At 41.2% G+C, this 15604-nt stretch overlaps 2 protein-coding genes across 4 annotated transcripts in view; one reads left to right on the forward strand and one right to left on the reverse strand.

Moving 5' to 3' along the window:
- The first annotated feature begins 701 nt into the window (after positions 1-701).
- On the forward strand, positions 702-6928 carry DDX20 (DEAD-box helicase 20). Of its 2 annotated transcripts, XM_054181288.1 has the most exons (11): positions 702-939; positions 1026-1120; positions 1345-1513; positions 1847-1961; positions 2043-2185; positions 2570-2708; positions 3100-3158; positions 3857-3939; positions 4626-4731; positions 4818-4919; positions 5603-6928. In XM_054181288.1, the coding sequence occupies exons 1-11, from the start codon at positions 744-746 to the stop codon at positions 6703-6705; spliced, it is 2310 nt and encodes a 769-aa protein (XP_054037263.1). In that variant the 5' UTR covers positions 702-743; the 3' UTR covers positions 6706-6928. The 2 variants fall into 2 exon arrangements, with proteins under 2 accessions (XP_054037263.1, XP_054037264.1); XM_054181289.1 differs by lacking the exon at positions 702-939 and having other exon boundaries at positions 1089-1163.
- A 7999-nt stretch (positions 6929-14927) lies between these two features.
- Positions 14928-15604, reverse strand: part of KCND3 (potassium voltage-gated channel subfamily D member 3) — a 115178-nt gene continuing 114501 nt past the window's right edge. For both annotated transcript variants that reach the window (XM_054181291.1, XM_054181290.1), the window contains one exon: positions 14928-15132. In XM_054181291.1, coding sequence (XP_054037266.1) covers positions 14928-15132 — 205 coding nt within the window. The remainder of the gene's footprint in view (positions 15133-15604) is intronic.

Here is a 15604-nt window from a genome sequence, read left to right on the forward strand (position 1 = left end):
AGACAAACATGAGGAATTTCAAAGGCGTGACAAAGACTGTGGTACACCAAAGCCATTAAAATTCACCTGGGCTGCCTGGCAATGCAAGGATAATGACCCACTGTCTGTGCTCCTACAGTAGAAGCCACTGTTGCGTTTTCAAATCCCATTGCAATGAACGGACGCCCAGAGCCTCTGAACAATAAATGCTGATACGCATAAAACCACACGCGATTTAAAGTAAGCGGTCACCAGAGGGTAGTGAGTAACGCGCGTACAACAGATTAACACATTTGGCCTTTGCTGAAGCGAGTGCTATGCTATTAATTTTTCGTTGTACCCTGTCTTTTAACTCCTGTTTCTGTGCGCTTTGTGGCGAGGCCTCCGGCTCTCACCGGTTTACTTCCACCCACATAACACAGAGGTTTTGTCCTCTGTGACGTTACTAAGTTTAAGCTTTAGCGCGCTTCATAAAATAAATGACCCGGGGTAGAAAAACACAAGCGCCCGCGGAAGCTGGCCCTGCCCCTCACGGACCGCACTGACGGGCGGCGCCGCGCGGCCCCGCCAGCCAATCGGCGTCCCCGCCCGCCCCCGCCAGCCAATCGGCGAGCCCTCCCGCCCCCGCCAGCCAATCGGCGGCCGCGGCGCCCTCTGGCGGCACGGCGCGCTGGGGTGGGGGCTGTTCTCCCAGTGCGCGTGCGCGGCGCAGGCTAAAGGCGCGTCTCGCGAGGCGCCGCGCGCTGCCGCTTCCTGCCCCCAAGATGGCGGTGCCCGCGGAGGCGCCGGCGGCTGCTGAGGGACGGTTCCGCACGCGCGACGTGTTGGTGCCCGGCGGCCCCTCCGACTTCGGGTCGCTGCTGCTGTCGGCGCCGGTGCTGGCGGGGCTGGAGGCGGCTGGGTTCCACAGGCCGTCGCCGGTCCAGCTGAAGGCCATCCCGCTGGGGCGCTGCGGCCTGGGTGAGTGGGCGGGCCGGGCGAGGGGCCGGGCGCGGCGCTGGGGGCAGCCTGGGGCCTCCGGTGACCTCTTTGGCGGCTTTTTCCAGATCTCATCGTGCAGGCCAAGTCGGGCACTGGCAAAACTTGCGTGTTCTCCACCATCGCCCTGGACGCGGTGCTGCTGGAGAGCCCCGCCACGCAGGTGAGCCCTGGCATGCTGCTGCTGGCCCGGCCCGCCCTTACCGGTATGCGGGGAGCGGGGGGGAGGCGGGGGGATTTTGCTTTGTGAGAGAGTGTCTTTCTTCTTCTTGGGAAAACGGCATTGTTGCCTGTGAGACATAGTATTTGAAGTCATCCCTACTCAATGTTAAGCTTTAATCTTCAGAACCTTCTGCAGCTTTCGGATTTAATCCTTGGCCCTTACAGATTTTGATCCTGGCTCCTACACGAGAGATTGCTGTGCAGATTCATGCTGTCATCACAACTATTGGAATAAAAATGGAAGGTTTAGAATGCCATGTCTTCATTGGTGGGACTCCTTTGAACCAGGACAAAATCAGACTAAAGAAGTGCCACATCGCAGTTGGCTCCCCAGGTATGGACGATCTTCGTTGTGCTTCAGATACTGCGTGATACTTTACAGTACAATAATTGGTGCTTTTGAAATTCGGGTTGGTTTGGGTTTGTTTTGTTGTTTTTTTTTAGTAAAAGGGGACAGTCTCAAAGGCCAGTGCTAGAGACATTAGACCAGGTATTTTTAGTGACATTTTTCCAAATGTGTGACATCTGGAAAATATGTGACATTATTCCAAATATGCCTTTTTTTAAGGTTTCTTAAAATTGATTTTTAAAGAAATTAGAAAATTAATTGTTAGAACCTTTCAATTAATATTTTTGAAGTTCCTTTTACTTTTTCGTTCATATGTAGGTCGAATAAAACAGCTCATAGAGTTGGACTACTTGAATACAGCCAGTATTCGGCTTTTCATTCTTGATGAAGCAGACAAGCTTCTAGAAGAAGGCAGCTTCCAGGAACAAATCAAGTAAGAAAAACATTTATCTTGTGCATTTATCAGTAGATTAGGTACATATTTTTTAGTCATTCCCATTTCTTTGTCTCACAGTTGGATTTACTCTTCACTACCAGTCAATAAACAGATGCTTGCTGTTTCAGCTACTTATCCTGAGTCATTAGCTAATGCTTTGACCAGGTACATGAGAGAGCCGACATTTGTGAGGTTGAACCCTACTGATCCAAGTCTCATTGGTAAGTGTAAGTTCATTTATGGTGATGTTATTAATGGATTGAAGAGAGTATACTAAAATGAAACGATGTACCTTTAAAAATTGTGATTCTTTGTAATTTCCCTCCACAGGTGAGTTGATTAGTTTATGAAGTATTTATTACAAATGTTGATGTATTTAAAACAGCAGTAATGAATGTAACTTTCTGGTTTTTCTATCTGTTCAAAAAATGTTTCAGTCTTCTAAGAAAAACCTGTCTTGTAGCTTCTTACTTGGCACATGTGTGTGCTTGTTTAAATTTAAAGTCTTAGTTTTAGCTGCAGTGGCACATGTTGACAGCAGCATAGCATTGTGCATGTTTTTATGGAAACCCTTAATCTGATGGTATGTTTGGTTTCATGCTCAGGGCTGAAGCAGTATTACAAGATTGTGAATTCCCATCCGCTTCCACATAAAACATTTGAGGAAAAAACCCAGCACCTACAGGAGCTGTTCAGCAAAATTCCATTTAATCAAGCCTTAGTCTTCTCAAATTTGCATAGCAGGTAATAAATTTGAAATAAAATCTGTAAAAAGCATGTTTGAAAGGAGTGATTTTAATGTCCAGTCATGGATTAGTTTATGTAGACCTTCAGTGAGGCTTCAAAGCAGTATGCAAATTTCAGATCTGAAATATAGCCAGAGGAATGCAGTATGAAATACTGAAAATAAAGGAATCCTTTAGCATGAAGGTACCTCACACGCTGTTTAGAGTACAGTGAGACCTGATATCCTCTTGTCCTGTTCTATCTGTGAGGTGACTGTCCTAGACATAAAGATGAAAGCGACAATTTTGGAATGTAATCCTTGGCTGTAAAGAATAGCTTGTTGATAAATGCATAGGGGTTTTTAGGTCTCCGGTTTTATTTACAGTTTTCATTGTGTATATTCTGTTAGGGCTCAACATCTAGCTGAAATACTGACGTGCAGAGGCTTTCCTGCTGAGTGCATTTCAGGTAAGTCCATTCAAAACTTTCTGATTCTGTTGAAGTTGTGCATAAATGTGACCTAAAATAGGAAAATTAATCTTAAGTCTTGGCTTGCATGGTGTCTGGTTAAATAACCAAGCATAGCGTTTGAATCTTCATAGGTCTTTAGGACTTAAATATTAATTAATCTTTTTACTGATTAGCTTTCCTGTTTTCAAATTTGGTTGAGAATCATTTTTATGAATATACAGATGAGTGCATTGGCTTATCTGTAAAGAGAAAACTACCTTACATTTGCAGGTCGAAGCAGTGTTTGTTTGGAATGCAGATGTTGAATTTAAATCTTTTTTTATTTCTCGCTTCTCTATAAAAAGCTGATAGCTGGCACCTGGTATTTATTATAAACTTTCCTTTGAATTTTTACTTCAACAGTGTTTTCCATGGTTCATGTGTTTAAATAAAATCTGTCTAAAGTCAGCATTGTTCACGAGGGCTAAGTACCTACATAATTGATTTCTCTTCAAAATACAAGCAAATTAATTATTTTTGTAATGAATTTCTTTGTTTTCAAGTTTGTCTTGTTTGTTCCTTGTTTACTCATTGGAAACTGATGTTTGGGGAAGTTTCTCTCAGCCTCATCTACAGTTTTACAAAGCAGAGTTTTCCAGAATTTGAGGGGCAGAAAACTGAAGGATGTAATCTGTTTCTAATTTTTGTCTTTTTAGGTAGCATGAATCAAAATCAACGACTTGATGCTATGGCTAAATTAAAGCAATTCCACTGTAGAGTTCTGATTTCCACAGACTTGGTGAGTTGTGTTCTATAGCGTACATCAGTACTGTATGTATTGAATAGAACGTAAATGTACTGATAAAGCATGGGACTTGAGCTCTGTGCGCGATTTACATTCACTGTGAAACTTAGAAATTGTCCCCTATTCCTCATCTAGTTCAAACATGGTTTCAAATTTATCTGTTGCTTTGTAGAAGCTTATAGATGTTTCAGAGCAGTAGAATTGTTTATTTTGGGTAGAAGCTATGGGAAGGAATAGTTTGTTTCTTTAGTACAGTATGCTCACAATAATAAGGTCCTAAACAACTTTAAATAGAGCAGTGGTTATGTTTGAGGCATTTAGCTCTTTCATGGTTGCTGTATTTTGATCTTTAGTTGATCGATTGAGGTCCTGTCATGAAAAGACTACTGCATGCTGTCGGGTTGAATTTTTTGATGCTAGGGGGGAAAAACATACTTGCTTGTATGTCATACATCAAAGGCATAAGCGAAATGATCCCTAGTTTTCATGGTCCCAATGCAGTATGCCTGTTTTACATGTAATACTGTAAACTGACTGCAAAATTGTAGGTGCTTTATGGTGTATTGTAAAAACTAAAAGTTATTATATGAGCACTTACTCTCAAATATATTGTATTTATTTAAAGATCTGTTCAGCATATTCAGTTATCTATTCCCTTCTCTCCTTCTCATTTTCTTAAGACATCTCGTGGAATTGATGCTGAAAAAGTGAATCTGGTTGTCAACCTGGATGTACCTGTAGACTGGGAAACGTACATGCATCGTATTGGCAGAGCTGGGCGCTTTGGTAAAAGCAGTCGTGTGGATTTCTTGAGCTTGCACTAGCTTCCCTGGCTCCGGTGAGGTAACGACACTTTCTGTTGTGTATCGCAGGAACTTTAGGCTTATCTGTGACATACTGCTGCCGTGGAGAGGAAGAAAACACAATGATGAAAATTGCTCAGAAATGTAACCTTCAGCTTCTTCCGCTACCAGGTATGCTCTGTCCTATGAATGCAACTGTTCTTTTTTGTTGGTGGTTTTCTTTTTATTCAGACCTTCAGACAAGTCTACAGGGAATTGACATATACCTTCTCTGCTGAAGTTGCATTAATTTTGGTACAGGTTTTTCATACTCCATGCTAATGACTACTTGTGTAACTGGTACAGTTGTGCGAAGCAATAGAAAATGAACTGAGTGCATGCCTATGGATAGGGAGAGGAGCTCTGCATCCAGCTGTTGCTTAAGCAACTACCTAACTACTTGGATTTCCAGAAATCTATTAAGCCTTTCTCAGGCTGTAAGTTACAGTAGGGGAAGAAAGGAATAGTTGAAACAGAAGACTTGCCTACCCTTGATTTGGCAGAAGCTGTTCTGCTAGAAATCTAGCATTTGCCTTCTTGCATAAGTTCTATTTTTTTATTTGGTTAAGTAAGATATGAAAAATAGGTGACAAGTAGTGCAATGCTGTTTGACTTGATGAACTTTTCAATGCCTTCCATGAAGAAAATGTTCTGGCTATTTGAGCTTTTTCAAGAATTGGAGTGGTCAGTTTGTAGCCCTAACTTAATGTGTCTTAACATCTTTTCTGTGATTTTTGCAAAGCTTTGGTACTTGTTTGAGTTCTAGAGGGAGGGATGCACTTAATTGAGTGCCTGCTTGTTTCCCTTTTGTGCAGAGCCTATACCCCCTGGAATGATGGATCAATTTGAAGATGGGGAGGTAGAAGTCAAACCTGTTGTACATACAGGTGCTTCAGTGAATTCTGACACTGTGTGTCTTAGACCAGAGGAACCAGTACTGCAGCCTGTCCAAAATACTTTTTCAGAGGTACCTCAGCCTCTTTCTAATCTTCCAGGTGGTAATTCTTCTGTAGAAAGGCCAAAAAAGGCTCTAAAGCAAAAGCAGATAAAAAAGTGCACAAATTCTACAAATACAGAAAAAGGTAGCAGAAAACCCCAAACTTCCAGTTGCCACATAGAACAGAGGAGTCAAGTCAAAACTGTCTCCAGAATGGATGGGCAACATAACAGTCAGTCTCCAGATGAGGAGGCCTTAAAAAAAAATCTTCCCAGAATTCCATGCTTGTCATCTTTCAAAAGACAACAGAACAATCCCTGGAACTTCTCAGAGTTTGTTGAAGACTATGAGTATTTCATTAAAGAAGGGTTGGAGAGAGAGGTTGAAATTTTAAGAAGCTATTCAGGCCCAGGAGAACAGTGTGAGCTCCCCAGAAATGGTGGTGTAGAGTGGAAAGAGGTGGAACAAAATACAGAGATGGTAGTAAATGGTGTTGTGTCTGGTGACAGTGATGGTTCCTACAGTTCCAGGGCTTCCTCCAAGAGCAGGGAAAACAGCTCATGCTTTGAAGCACTTTCAGACACACCGGAGAAGAATGCTGTTCCCATAGTGCGTCAGGGTCATGCAGACTTCTGTTCTACACCAGACAAACCTCAGGAGCTATCACAAGTCCCAAAGCAAAATCGAGGGAAAAACAAAGTTCTGAAACAAAACGCTAAACAAAAGAAAAGCCATAACCATCAGTTCCCTAGTTCTTCCATGAGAAAAACTGAAGACAACTGCTCCTGCAGCTCTTGGGATGATGGTGTTCCGTATGAGGCGTGGAGTTACAAAAACTACTGGAAATCTTACTATCAAGCATGGCAAAACTACTATGCTGCAGTGGCTCACTACAGGAAAAGTTACAGTCACTTCAACTGGATGAGTGCCTATCACGTCAACTCAGTCTACCTTCAGGAGCTGCTGAAAAGTGGTGACTGATGTAATGACACTGCTGTTGCGACAGGCTGGTTGGTACAATGAATGGACATTATCTGTGGCAAAAACTGCTAGTCTGCAAGTACATGGACAAACATAAACGGACGTTGTTAAAGACTGAAGAAAAATCTTGTCTTTTTCATAAGTGAGCTGTGTCTAGGTAAATGTTTTTTACGTGCATTCTGTTGATGGTGTTGCAACAAGTTGTTAATAAAAGGAAATGAAAGACAGCCGGATGTTCAGTTGCAATATTTATAATGCAAAGTAAACAAAGGAAGGTAAAAGGCAGACATGTACATGTGAGAAATCTCAGTAAGGAGAAAATACAAACTGGCCCCAGTTTTACTTGCTTGACTTGTCTTCTGTGTGACTTGTGGCTGAAGATGAATTCGCTGTAAGACTGCGTAGTCTGTTTATAGTTGGAGATCATTCCGTTTTCTGTAATTCTGTTTAACACCAGGCACTGATTATATACCAGTGGTAGAGTAAAACCTGCATCTCCGTGCCTGTATTGCTAATTTAAATCCTGTTAATTAACTTTGTATAAATAACACTTCTACAGTTAGGTGTATGGCAAGCTGTGCAGTAGAGGATGGTTTAATTATGTAGAAAATGGCAGCAATCATAATTGGTCTGTCCCTCTGGGTGCAGCAATATCAGACTTGCCACACTTACAGGAAAGCTTTAATTAGAAGTGAAATTAGCTATTAGTACTAAAACTAATTGGTATTTCCTGTTTGGGTTGCACTGCTTTGTATGTAGCTGTCCTGAAGAAGGAGAAGAGGAGAGTATTGGCTGGCTTAGGGTGTCAACCCTGGGTTGGCTCCGCACTCATTTTGAAACTTCATCCTCTGGCTTTAATATGTTTGGGATCCTAGAGGCAGATTTCGTCAGCTAGTTTCTTTAATTTCTCAAAGTTCAACAGAGCAAATATAGTCTTGTGTTTTGAGCAGAGTAAGGCTGGATTTCCCTTAGTAAAAGCACTGCTTCCTACCTGCTGTGAACTGTAGTTTGAAGGAGAGCTGCTGCTTTAATTTGGTGAAATGGATGTCTTCAGGGATGCTTGATTGCTCACCTTCAGCAACTTTCAAATTCATTTTGAGAAATATGGTACGTTTTCACTTTGCTTACATTGTCGCTTGCTGTTTGAGCGTTCTAATGTTCTTGCAAATTTCCCTGTGCAAATCCTGTGGTGTCCCTGGCAGCACTTACGACCTTTCTGTGGAGTGGTTGGCCTAAACTTTATACCGTGCAATTCAGACTCTCTTCACTGTGCAGAAGAACTGTAAGATTGGTTTAGCTCATGAGCGGCTTAGAAATTTAGCGAGCCAGGACAGTGTCCTGCGCTGGGTGGGTTTGGGGTTTTCCTGCAGCTGGGGCAATGGTGGCCTCTAGTGGGTGTCAGCCTTTACTGCAAGAGAGAAGGGTGGTCTGTGGGCGCTTCTTGTCAGCTCTAACTCGGTGGGTGTCAGAGGTCGCTGCATAAGTAATTTTAATTTCTGCTTAAAGAACTTTGAAAATTTTAAATCATGCCTCCAAGTGACACTTTCGGATATGGTTAATATGAGCTCCGCTTTACTTGTTTGGTGGTTGAGACAAGCTGACCCTATCTGCAATACAGAATACAAGACTTCAGCCTAAATGGAATTGCCGAGATGAGATTGCGCTTTTAAAGAAAGGCATAAGATGTGCTCTTTAAATATAATAAATATCTTTTTAGGAGAAGTATTTTTCTTCCCCTACTTTTTTTCCTGCCTTACTCCCTTTGTGTCACAGCAAATTCCTCCAGGGAGGGGGCTCTCCTAGATTTTGTCTGCATAGTTTGAAAAGGCCATGATGATACGATTTTGTTTCCAAGATGAATTTTGTTGCAACTCTTAATGTTCAAAAGGAGAATACTGTAAGAGATGCACTTGGATATCTGCATTATTGCTCTCCTGTAACATCTCTGTCATCTTGCTGTTCTCATTAGTGGTTGCTTAAGTAAGAGTTATTAGTATTGAAATGCAAATCGAGTGGCTTAAGCCAACACCCAAAGTTCTCCAAAAGAACCTCCCAGGCTTTTTTTAGAAGAAATCTACAGCATCATCTTGGTATTTGTGGCACATACTCTGTTTAATCCAGATTGGATACATCAGGTACAGCAGTGGCACAAGACTCAATACTGTAAATGATATACAAGTTTCAACATATGCACTACAATTCCAAAAGAAGACAACAGGAAACTTGGTTCTTCTAGAAAGTTGTTCTCAAATGAAGCTACCTGCAGTTGTATACAGTACATTTTGTATCTGTCCTCTGATGTTTGTAAGCAAAGCCCATTTATAGTACGAAAATAGAAAATAATAAGGTCGAGAGCTTCTTATAACATAAAACTTCTAAAGAAAACACCATTGCATTGGAATGCCTTACTGATTTATCAAAAATATACCATCACACGCATTTTGTAAGATGCTTCATTGGTCCGAGGAGCCAGCGGGAGCTCCCAGTCATAGTTGCAACAGAACGGAGAAGAGCATTCAGTGTGGTTGTTAACTTCTCACCCAGACAGCTGTGTGACTTCTGTGACTAGCACTAGTTTAAATCAAAATGAAAGGAAACACGTGCACACGTATACACACAAAGTAACAGATTATTGACTGAGAACAAAACTCAGGAAGGAATTTTCACAAGCTCTTTGTCACCTGGTCTTTTTGACGGTTCCACCTGAAGTTTTTCTGGCATAGTTTTTGCATTCTGAGTGTAAGTAGCAGTACTCTCGTATGCTTTCTCAAGAGTTCTCTACGGTCTTTTGTAGCTGTTCATGAATTGAGCTTCAGTTGTTGAAAGAGGAGGTATTAAATCCTACACAGCTTGTATAATTGGCAAAGAGAGGTGAAATGACTTCTTCGAGGTCACTTAGTGATTCATCAAGACAATCAGGAGTAGAACATAGGTTCCTGATGCTAAGTCTCCTAGCTCTAACTAGTGTGCACGCTACCTTCTGTCTGCTCTTAAAGTTTTAGAAAGATAAAACCATTATGAAGAATGTTTATGGCATAGTTAAATGTGAAACCTAAAAACTTGAGCTCTGAAATCATATACCTCGTGCAGTTACTTAAAGTGTTGGAGAAGAAGAAATGACTTTTTTTTTTTAAATCAGAATATATTTGATTGGTAAATTATGTGGAAAAGGTATATTATTCATCGAACTTTAAAAGCAGAATAAAGTCTTCAGTTGAAAGCTGCTGGTGTTCGCAAGCCATCCATGAATGCTGACTTTGTAACTCTGCCATAGTCCGACATAGAAAAAATATTACAGGATCCAAAGGATGTTGCAACCCATAAACTGAATGTGGTTTTTAATTTACTGAATTTGCTTTATAATACATGTAAGATACAACACGTTTATAACCTCTTTACTTAAAAAAGCAAAATACTTGAAGAATGCTTTCTTTAGCTGGTATTAATCTGATTTTCATGTGCGCACCTTAAGCTGTCTAAACTAGAATGACAGATGCTTGTTTGCAGTAGAAATATAGTATCAACTTTCAAGTTAAACAAGTAGCATTGACTCAATTTAGTATTTCTAGCCAACTGTAATGAAGGATGTATTTTGAATTGCCTATTAACTTTATTCAACACTAAAGCCGTGTGTGTTACTTAGTTTGATTTTTCCTCAGTTCACTTTTAACAATGATAATTATTTGACAGACAAAAGTGGTCCCTGGGATAAGAATTTGCTGTAGAAAGTTTTATATTTCTCTTACGCTTGAAGGCAGCTAACTTAAAATGTGGAAAGGAGAATAATTTAACATAGTGCGAAGGAGTATAAATGCAGCAAGAGAGGAAAAAATAAGGAAAGAATTATGGCTGAACAGCAGGGGAAAAATCCTTGACGTTGAGAACTATTAGTCTGGAATAAGCTCTCCAGGGAAGCGGTGGGAGTCCTTTCCTTGGAGAACTTTAAATCTAATCTAGAGAAAGCAATGCAATATAGTGCAGTGAAGGATCTTGTGCTAGCAGAGGACGGATTACATTTTTTAATTCCTTAATTTTTATGTACTAGGATGTGTTATCTGTGGCCTCTTCTTTATGGGTGCCCTTAAGATTTTAAGGAAAAGGAAAGTAAAAGGTGGATTTTAAAAAGAGTAGATAGAAGTCAAAGCCTAGATGTGAAAGGTATTTCTCATCAGTCTTTGCCAATTGTGTGCGATTCCTTCTATTAGCAGCCCAATGCCAGGTGAGAAGAGAGCAAATCTATTAATAGAATATGCTGAAAATCTGTGAAAATATTTTTCCCTCAGAAAAGACTTTGTAAAGGAAACAAAATGCTCGGAAAATGGTGTTGCTCCTTTGATATTTTTAATATTGCTTTATGAAAGGCTGAAAAAATAATCCCCTTCCACTTGCTTTTTGTACAAACAATCTGTTTACATCTTTTTTTAATGAACTATTCTAAAACTATAAAAAGTTGTAAGGAATTAGGGGAAAGGGGAAAGCTTTTCAGATGAACTGCCCACATACTATTGACGTTTTGTTGAGCAGTTTTGCTAATCAGGCTGTTTTGTACCACCTGCCTTTCAGAAAGGTGTCAGGACTAGAACCTACCTATGTTTCTGGATGCTTCTCCTCCCGGAGGTAGCCCCCACCTGAGGAAGGCCCCTTCCATGTGCATCAGGAATGACCAGGATTGCAGGGGTACGTGCTGGTTTTTGTATCCGTATGGATGGATGTGTGTGGCCCTGGGGAACGGGAGAGGGATGCTGGTAAGACAGGGCGGTACTGGGGGCCGGTCCAAATCCTTCAGTTAAAGCCCAGAAATTTTCAGGAGTACTTGGCCTTATCTCAGCAATGCTTTATAAGTTGCTATTTAAAGATTATAAAGAGCCTTGCAGTTTAGTAAAGCTAATTGCCTCCCTTTATTGTAGGAATAAGTGGCTGTAGTGCAGTTCCCGTGCTTTTCTGTGCAAATGCTTTCCCTTCTGCCCCGTGTTTCATTTGAAGGATGCTCTGTTGTGCCCTATCAACCACTGATATGATGGTGGGAGATTCTTGTCTTTGCTGTTTGATGATTGCACTGTGCACTCATAAGGAGGATGTAGCTGTGTTGGGCAATCCGGGGAGGTTTTGTACAAGCATATTTTCAAGTGCTTTCGGAAGCATTACTCAGTCTATTTCAAATCAGTGTATAAAGGGAGCTAATGCCTCCATTAAAAATATTTTTAGCCCTGTTCCTCTAGGCTCAGACTTCCTCAATTTTGTCTGTCTTTATCGTCTGAAAGTCTGAGCTGATGTACTGACGGCATGGGGCAGCACCTGCTAAGCTAATGGTAGAAGAAGCAAGTCTCGTATTTTTGAGCAAGGATAACAGTGATTCCTCTTCTGTGGAAGAGAACAAAGGCCGTGGCTGTCTTGACAATCTGAGCCCCAGCAGCCAGCCGGAAACCCCAAGGACTGGCTTTCCTTCTTACTTTTTTTTTATTCTTAAAAATGTTAATTTTTTTTTTTCAAAAAGCATTTTGATTGATAGCAATTAAATGCACCAATAGTGCTTTAGAGAAGGGCTGCCACGATTGCTATTTACAGATAAAGAAATGGGTGCAGAGAGATGAAGTGGCTTGTTTACCACTCCACAGTAAATCAGGAATAACAACGGCAGCACCAAGAATCCATGCGGAGTCCCTGACTCTTTGTAATCGTTTACTCCTGCGCATTGGAAGGAACACTGTACCCTGTCCGCACGGTAGCACTTAACCCTCATTCTGTGCCAGGGTAAAGGAGGGTGCAAGGTGGTAAGTGGTGGAGAGCAAGGCCTCTGATCTACAAGGGTGAGGGTGTTCAGATGGGGAGCAGATGATGACAAATAATGAAATTAAAGCAAAGGAAAGATTAAATTAAAACATCAAGAAAAACTCAATAATGGTAAGATTAACTGCAGTATAACCTCCTACAGGAAGCAGCAAAGGCAGAGCGTTTTAATCATTTAAAACAGGACTAAACATAGTTTAGGGTAACATATTATAGCACTGGAATAAATGACTGTAAGCTGGTGCAGCTACTGAAGGCTTAGCCATAGCCCTAATATTCCTAGAATGTTGTAGGTTTCTAAGGAGGGTATTGAGTTAATGCGTCAGCCGTCTGAGTCCACTCTATAGACTAATGGGTTAGGAGCGCTAACAAAGCGGATTGCTAGCTCATACGTTTAAGTTAGCATGTAGGTCTGTTTATCTATCTATACATGTATATGTCTGTATTTATTTATATGTGTATGCGTGTATATGTGTATATAAATATTACATCAGGATAGATTATGACAGATGTTAAAAAAAAGTCATCCCTTTGTGGAATCAGCCTCAAACATGCTCTTTTAACTCTAACGTTGGTAAAATCGCTGTTCAGAAACAGGACATTGAAATGTTTCCTTATTTTCTACAGGCTGTTGCGGGCTAGGTGCATTGCCGTTCGTGGCTGGGTATAGGGCCTTGAAGGGGTGTTTGTGCATGACCAAAATAATTAGCCAAGCTGTGTATGACAAGTGAAAAGGTGGGTGATGTTCCTCACTCTGCCCTTCACGGATCACGCTTGTTATGAAAAGGGGACTTGAGAAAGGCAGAATGGAAGAAAAAAGTTACTCTTCTTAGGGGGTAAATCAGTTATGTTTCAGGACCGTGTATTTCCTTAAATACATCATTCCGAGAAGGATCTCAGAAAGAGCTGACCACAGCTTAGTCAGAACTATTAGCTTCCTGGCAGTACCACACAGTGTTACTTCAGTTTTTGGTTGACTAGAATTGGGAAAAGCATGACTTTTCCCAAACTAAGTGTAGAGCTGCAAAAAGAAAATGCTCTCTGTACCACACTTTGTCAAATGTTTTCCAAACTCCAGTACTGTTCCCCCTTCTCAAGTGGATTCATGCTGTAGATCCTGTGCTGGGACTGGAGAACTAAAATTGCCAACCTAGTCTACCCCCAAAATTGGTGCGACCCAGAAGCCATTGATGAGACAACTGGAGCCCTAAGACTGCGAAAAAGCCAAACACCCCTCTGTCCATGCAAGATATTTGGCTCTGGGGTTAGTTATTATCAAGTATAGATCCAGACATTATTTGGCTACTATTTACAATGGGCTGTATCTCCAGTGCCAGCAAAGAAATTTCTATATAGAAAACAAAAATAAAAAAGCATGGGCATACGTTACAAGAAACCTCTGTTAGACTTATGAACGCTTGATGCAGTTGAGTTCAGTGCTTTCTCATTCTTTGCCATTTGTGTGTACAGTATTAAAAAAAGAATCCTACCTTTTTTTTTTCCTTTTTAAAAATACAGAACTGGTAGTCTAGTCACACTCTTACAAGTAAGTGATAACAAAAATAGAAAGCAGATACCCATGTGGGACTAAAACTCTACTAAAGCCTCTTTTTTTTTTCCACAAATATGTTTTCACAGACAATAATTAGCAGACAAACACACTGTTTGCAATTGCACTGTATTGACTTAAAAGGCGGATACAAAATTGTCTAAATAAAGAATGCCATCCAGGGTGACACAGGTGTGTGTGTGTGCGTGTGCACATGTATGTGCTGACACATGCTTGTATTTTCCTACTGTGCGCCCAATCATGGAAACATGCTCTGCTCTTTGTAATGCAGTGTTGCTCTGATGGGGTTCTGCTGCACACCCGCACGCACACACACAGAGGAATGGAAATAGGTTTCTGTGACAGGTGGCTTCTTTGTCTAAATCTTTTCCTATAAAAGAAAAAAAAATGTGAAATTTTGGTTGGTTTAAAGGTTCTGCTCCATGAAGAAAAAAAATTCACAAAATCCATTGTTTTTCACCTTTTCAGTCATTTCCTCATGAATAAATATTATCCATTAAAAACCTTTAAAAAGGTGCTGCGATACACAGTGTTATATTTCCATTTTCTTTATTGACTCTCTTGTTGCCATGATGATTCTTTCCCTCCAGCCTCTGCAGGCGACTTTTGCCCTGTACCATGGCACAATGTGCTCCCCAAGCAGGTTTTTCCCTTAACCAGCCTCTTCCTCCATCTCCTCATCCTTCCTCAGTCCACAGCGTGAACGCCAGTCTGAAGAAAGCTGCCTCGTTAGGTCTCCATTGCTAATTCGGTGACAAAATGTCAGGTTGGTCCATCCAGGCACAATTTGCAGCAAGAAAGGAACATGGAGGTGTGGAGGGAGAGGGGCACTGGTCTTCCAGCCTCCTTCTGTGCATGAGACGTCTTACAAGGCAGAGACCTTGACTATGTTGCTCGTGGTGGTGGTGGAAATGTTCGTGGAGTGGCTGGGGCTGCTGGGCGGAGGCCTACTCTCGCCTTCTGGCGTGAGTGCCGGCGGCGTGGGGATGCTGATGATGGCTGTCGTTATCTGGGCAGTTTTGCAGTTCGGTCTCAGCCCATCATCTGATTTCATGTTGAGACTGGAACGACTAGAAAACAAATTTAGTGTTTGGCTTTTTTTTTTTTTAAACCAGGCAGTAGAAATGGGAATGGTAGTTGTTCTTAATCAGTATCTTATTCCTCTGAACTAAGGGCACCAAAATATTCAGAAGACTCCATTTAAATGTTCCCCCCGGTTCCTGCAAGGCATCATTTCTTTCTACCCAGATTACACCAAGCTCTTTCATTATCCCCCCCGGTTAGGATACAGCTTTTCACAAGGCAAATAATTCTATGTTTCCATTTCATTCTTGTGTAATTCTAGTTTAATTAAGAGGACATCCAAATATACTGTCCTGTGTACTGTATATTTCAGAGCACAGGTAGTTCTAAGAAAGAGCTGTTGTCTTCCTTGCATTTCAGAATGCCTCTTTCAAATTCACTGTCCCTTGATCTTTTCTATTTTTTCATCTCTGCGGTAGTTTCAAGGATCTGGCAGCTGGCAGCATTCTTATTAGATCT

Source organism: Rissa tridactyla, chromosome 21 (genome assembly GCF_028500815.1).
Source record: "Rissa tridactyla isolate bRisTri1 chromosome 21, bRisTri1.patW.cur.20221130, whole genome shotgun sequence".
Lineage (NCBI taxonomy): Eukaryota > Metazoa > Chordata > Aves > Charadriiformes > Laridae > Rissa > Rissa tridactyla.

Bases quoted from the DNA above. Each gene is read 5' to 3' on its own strand.
- DDX20 (XM_054181288.1), top strand. From the start codon at position 744: ATGGCGGTGCCCGCGGAGGCGCCGGCGGCTGCTGAGGGACGGTTCCGC. The intron at 2,186-2,569 runs GTAAGTGTAAGT...TTTCATGCTCAG, and splicing joins TACTGATCCAAGTCTCATTG to GGCTGAAGCAGTATTACAAG. The intron at 3,940-4,625 runs GTGAGTTGTGTT...CATTTTCTTAAG, and splicing joins TTCTGATTTCCACAGACTTG to ACATCTCGTGGAATTGATGC.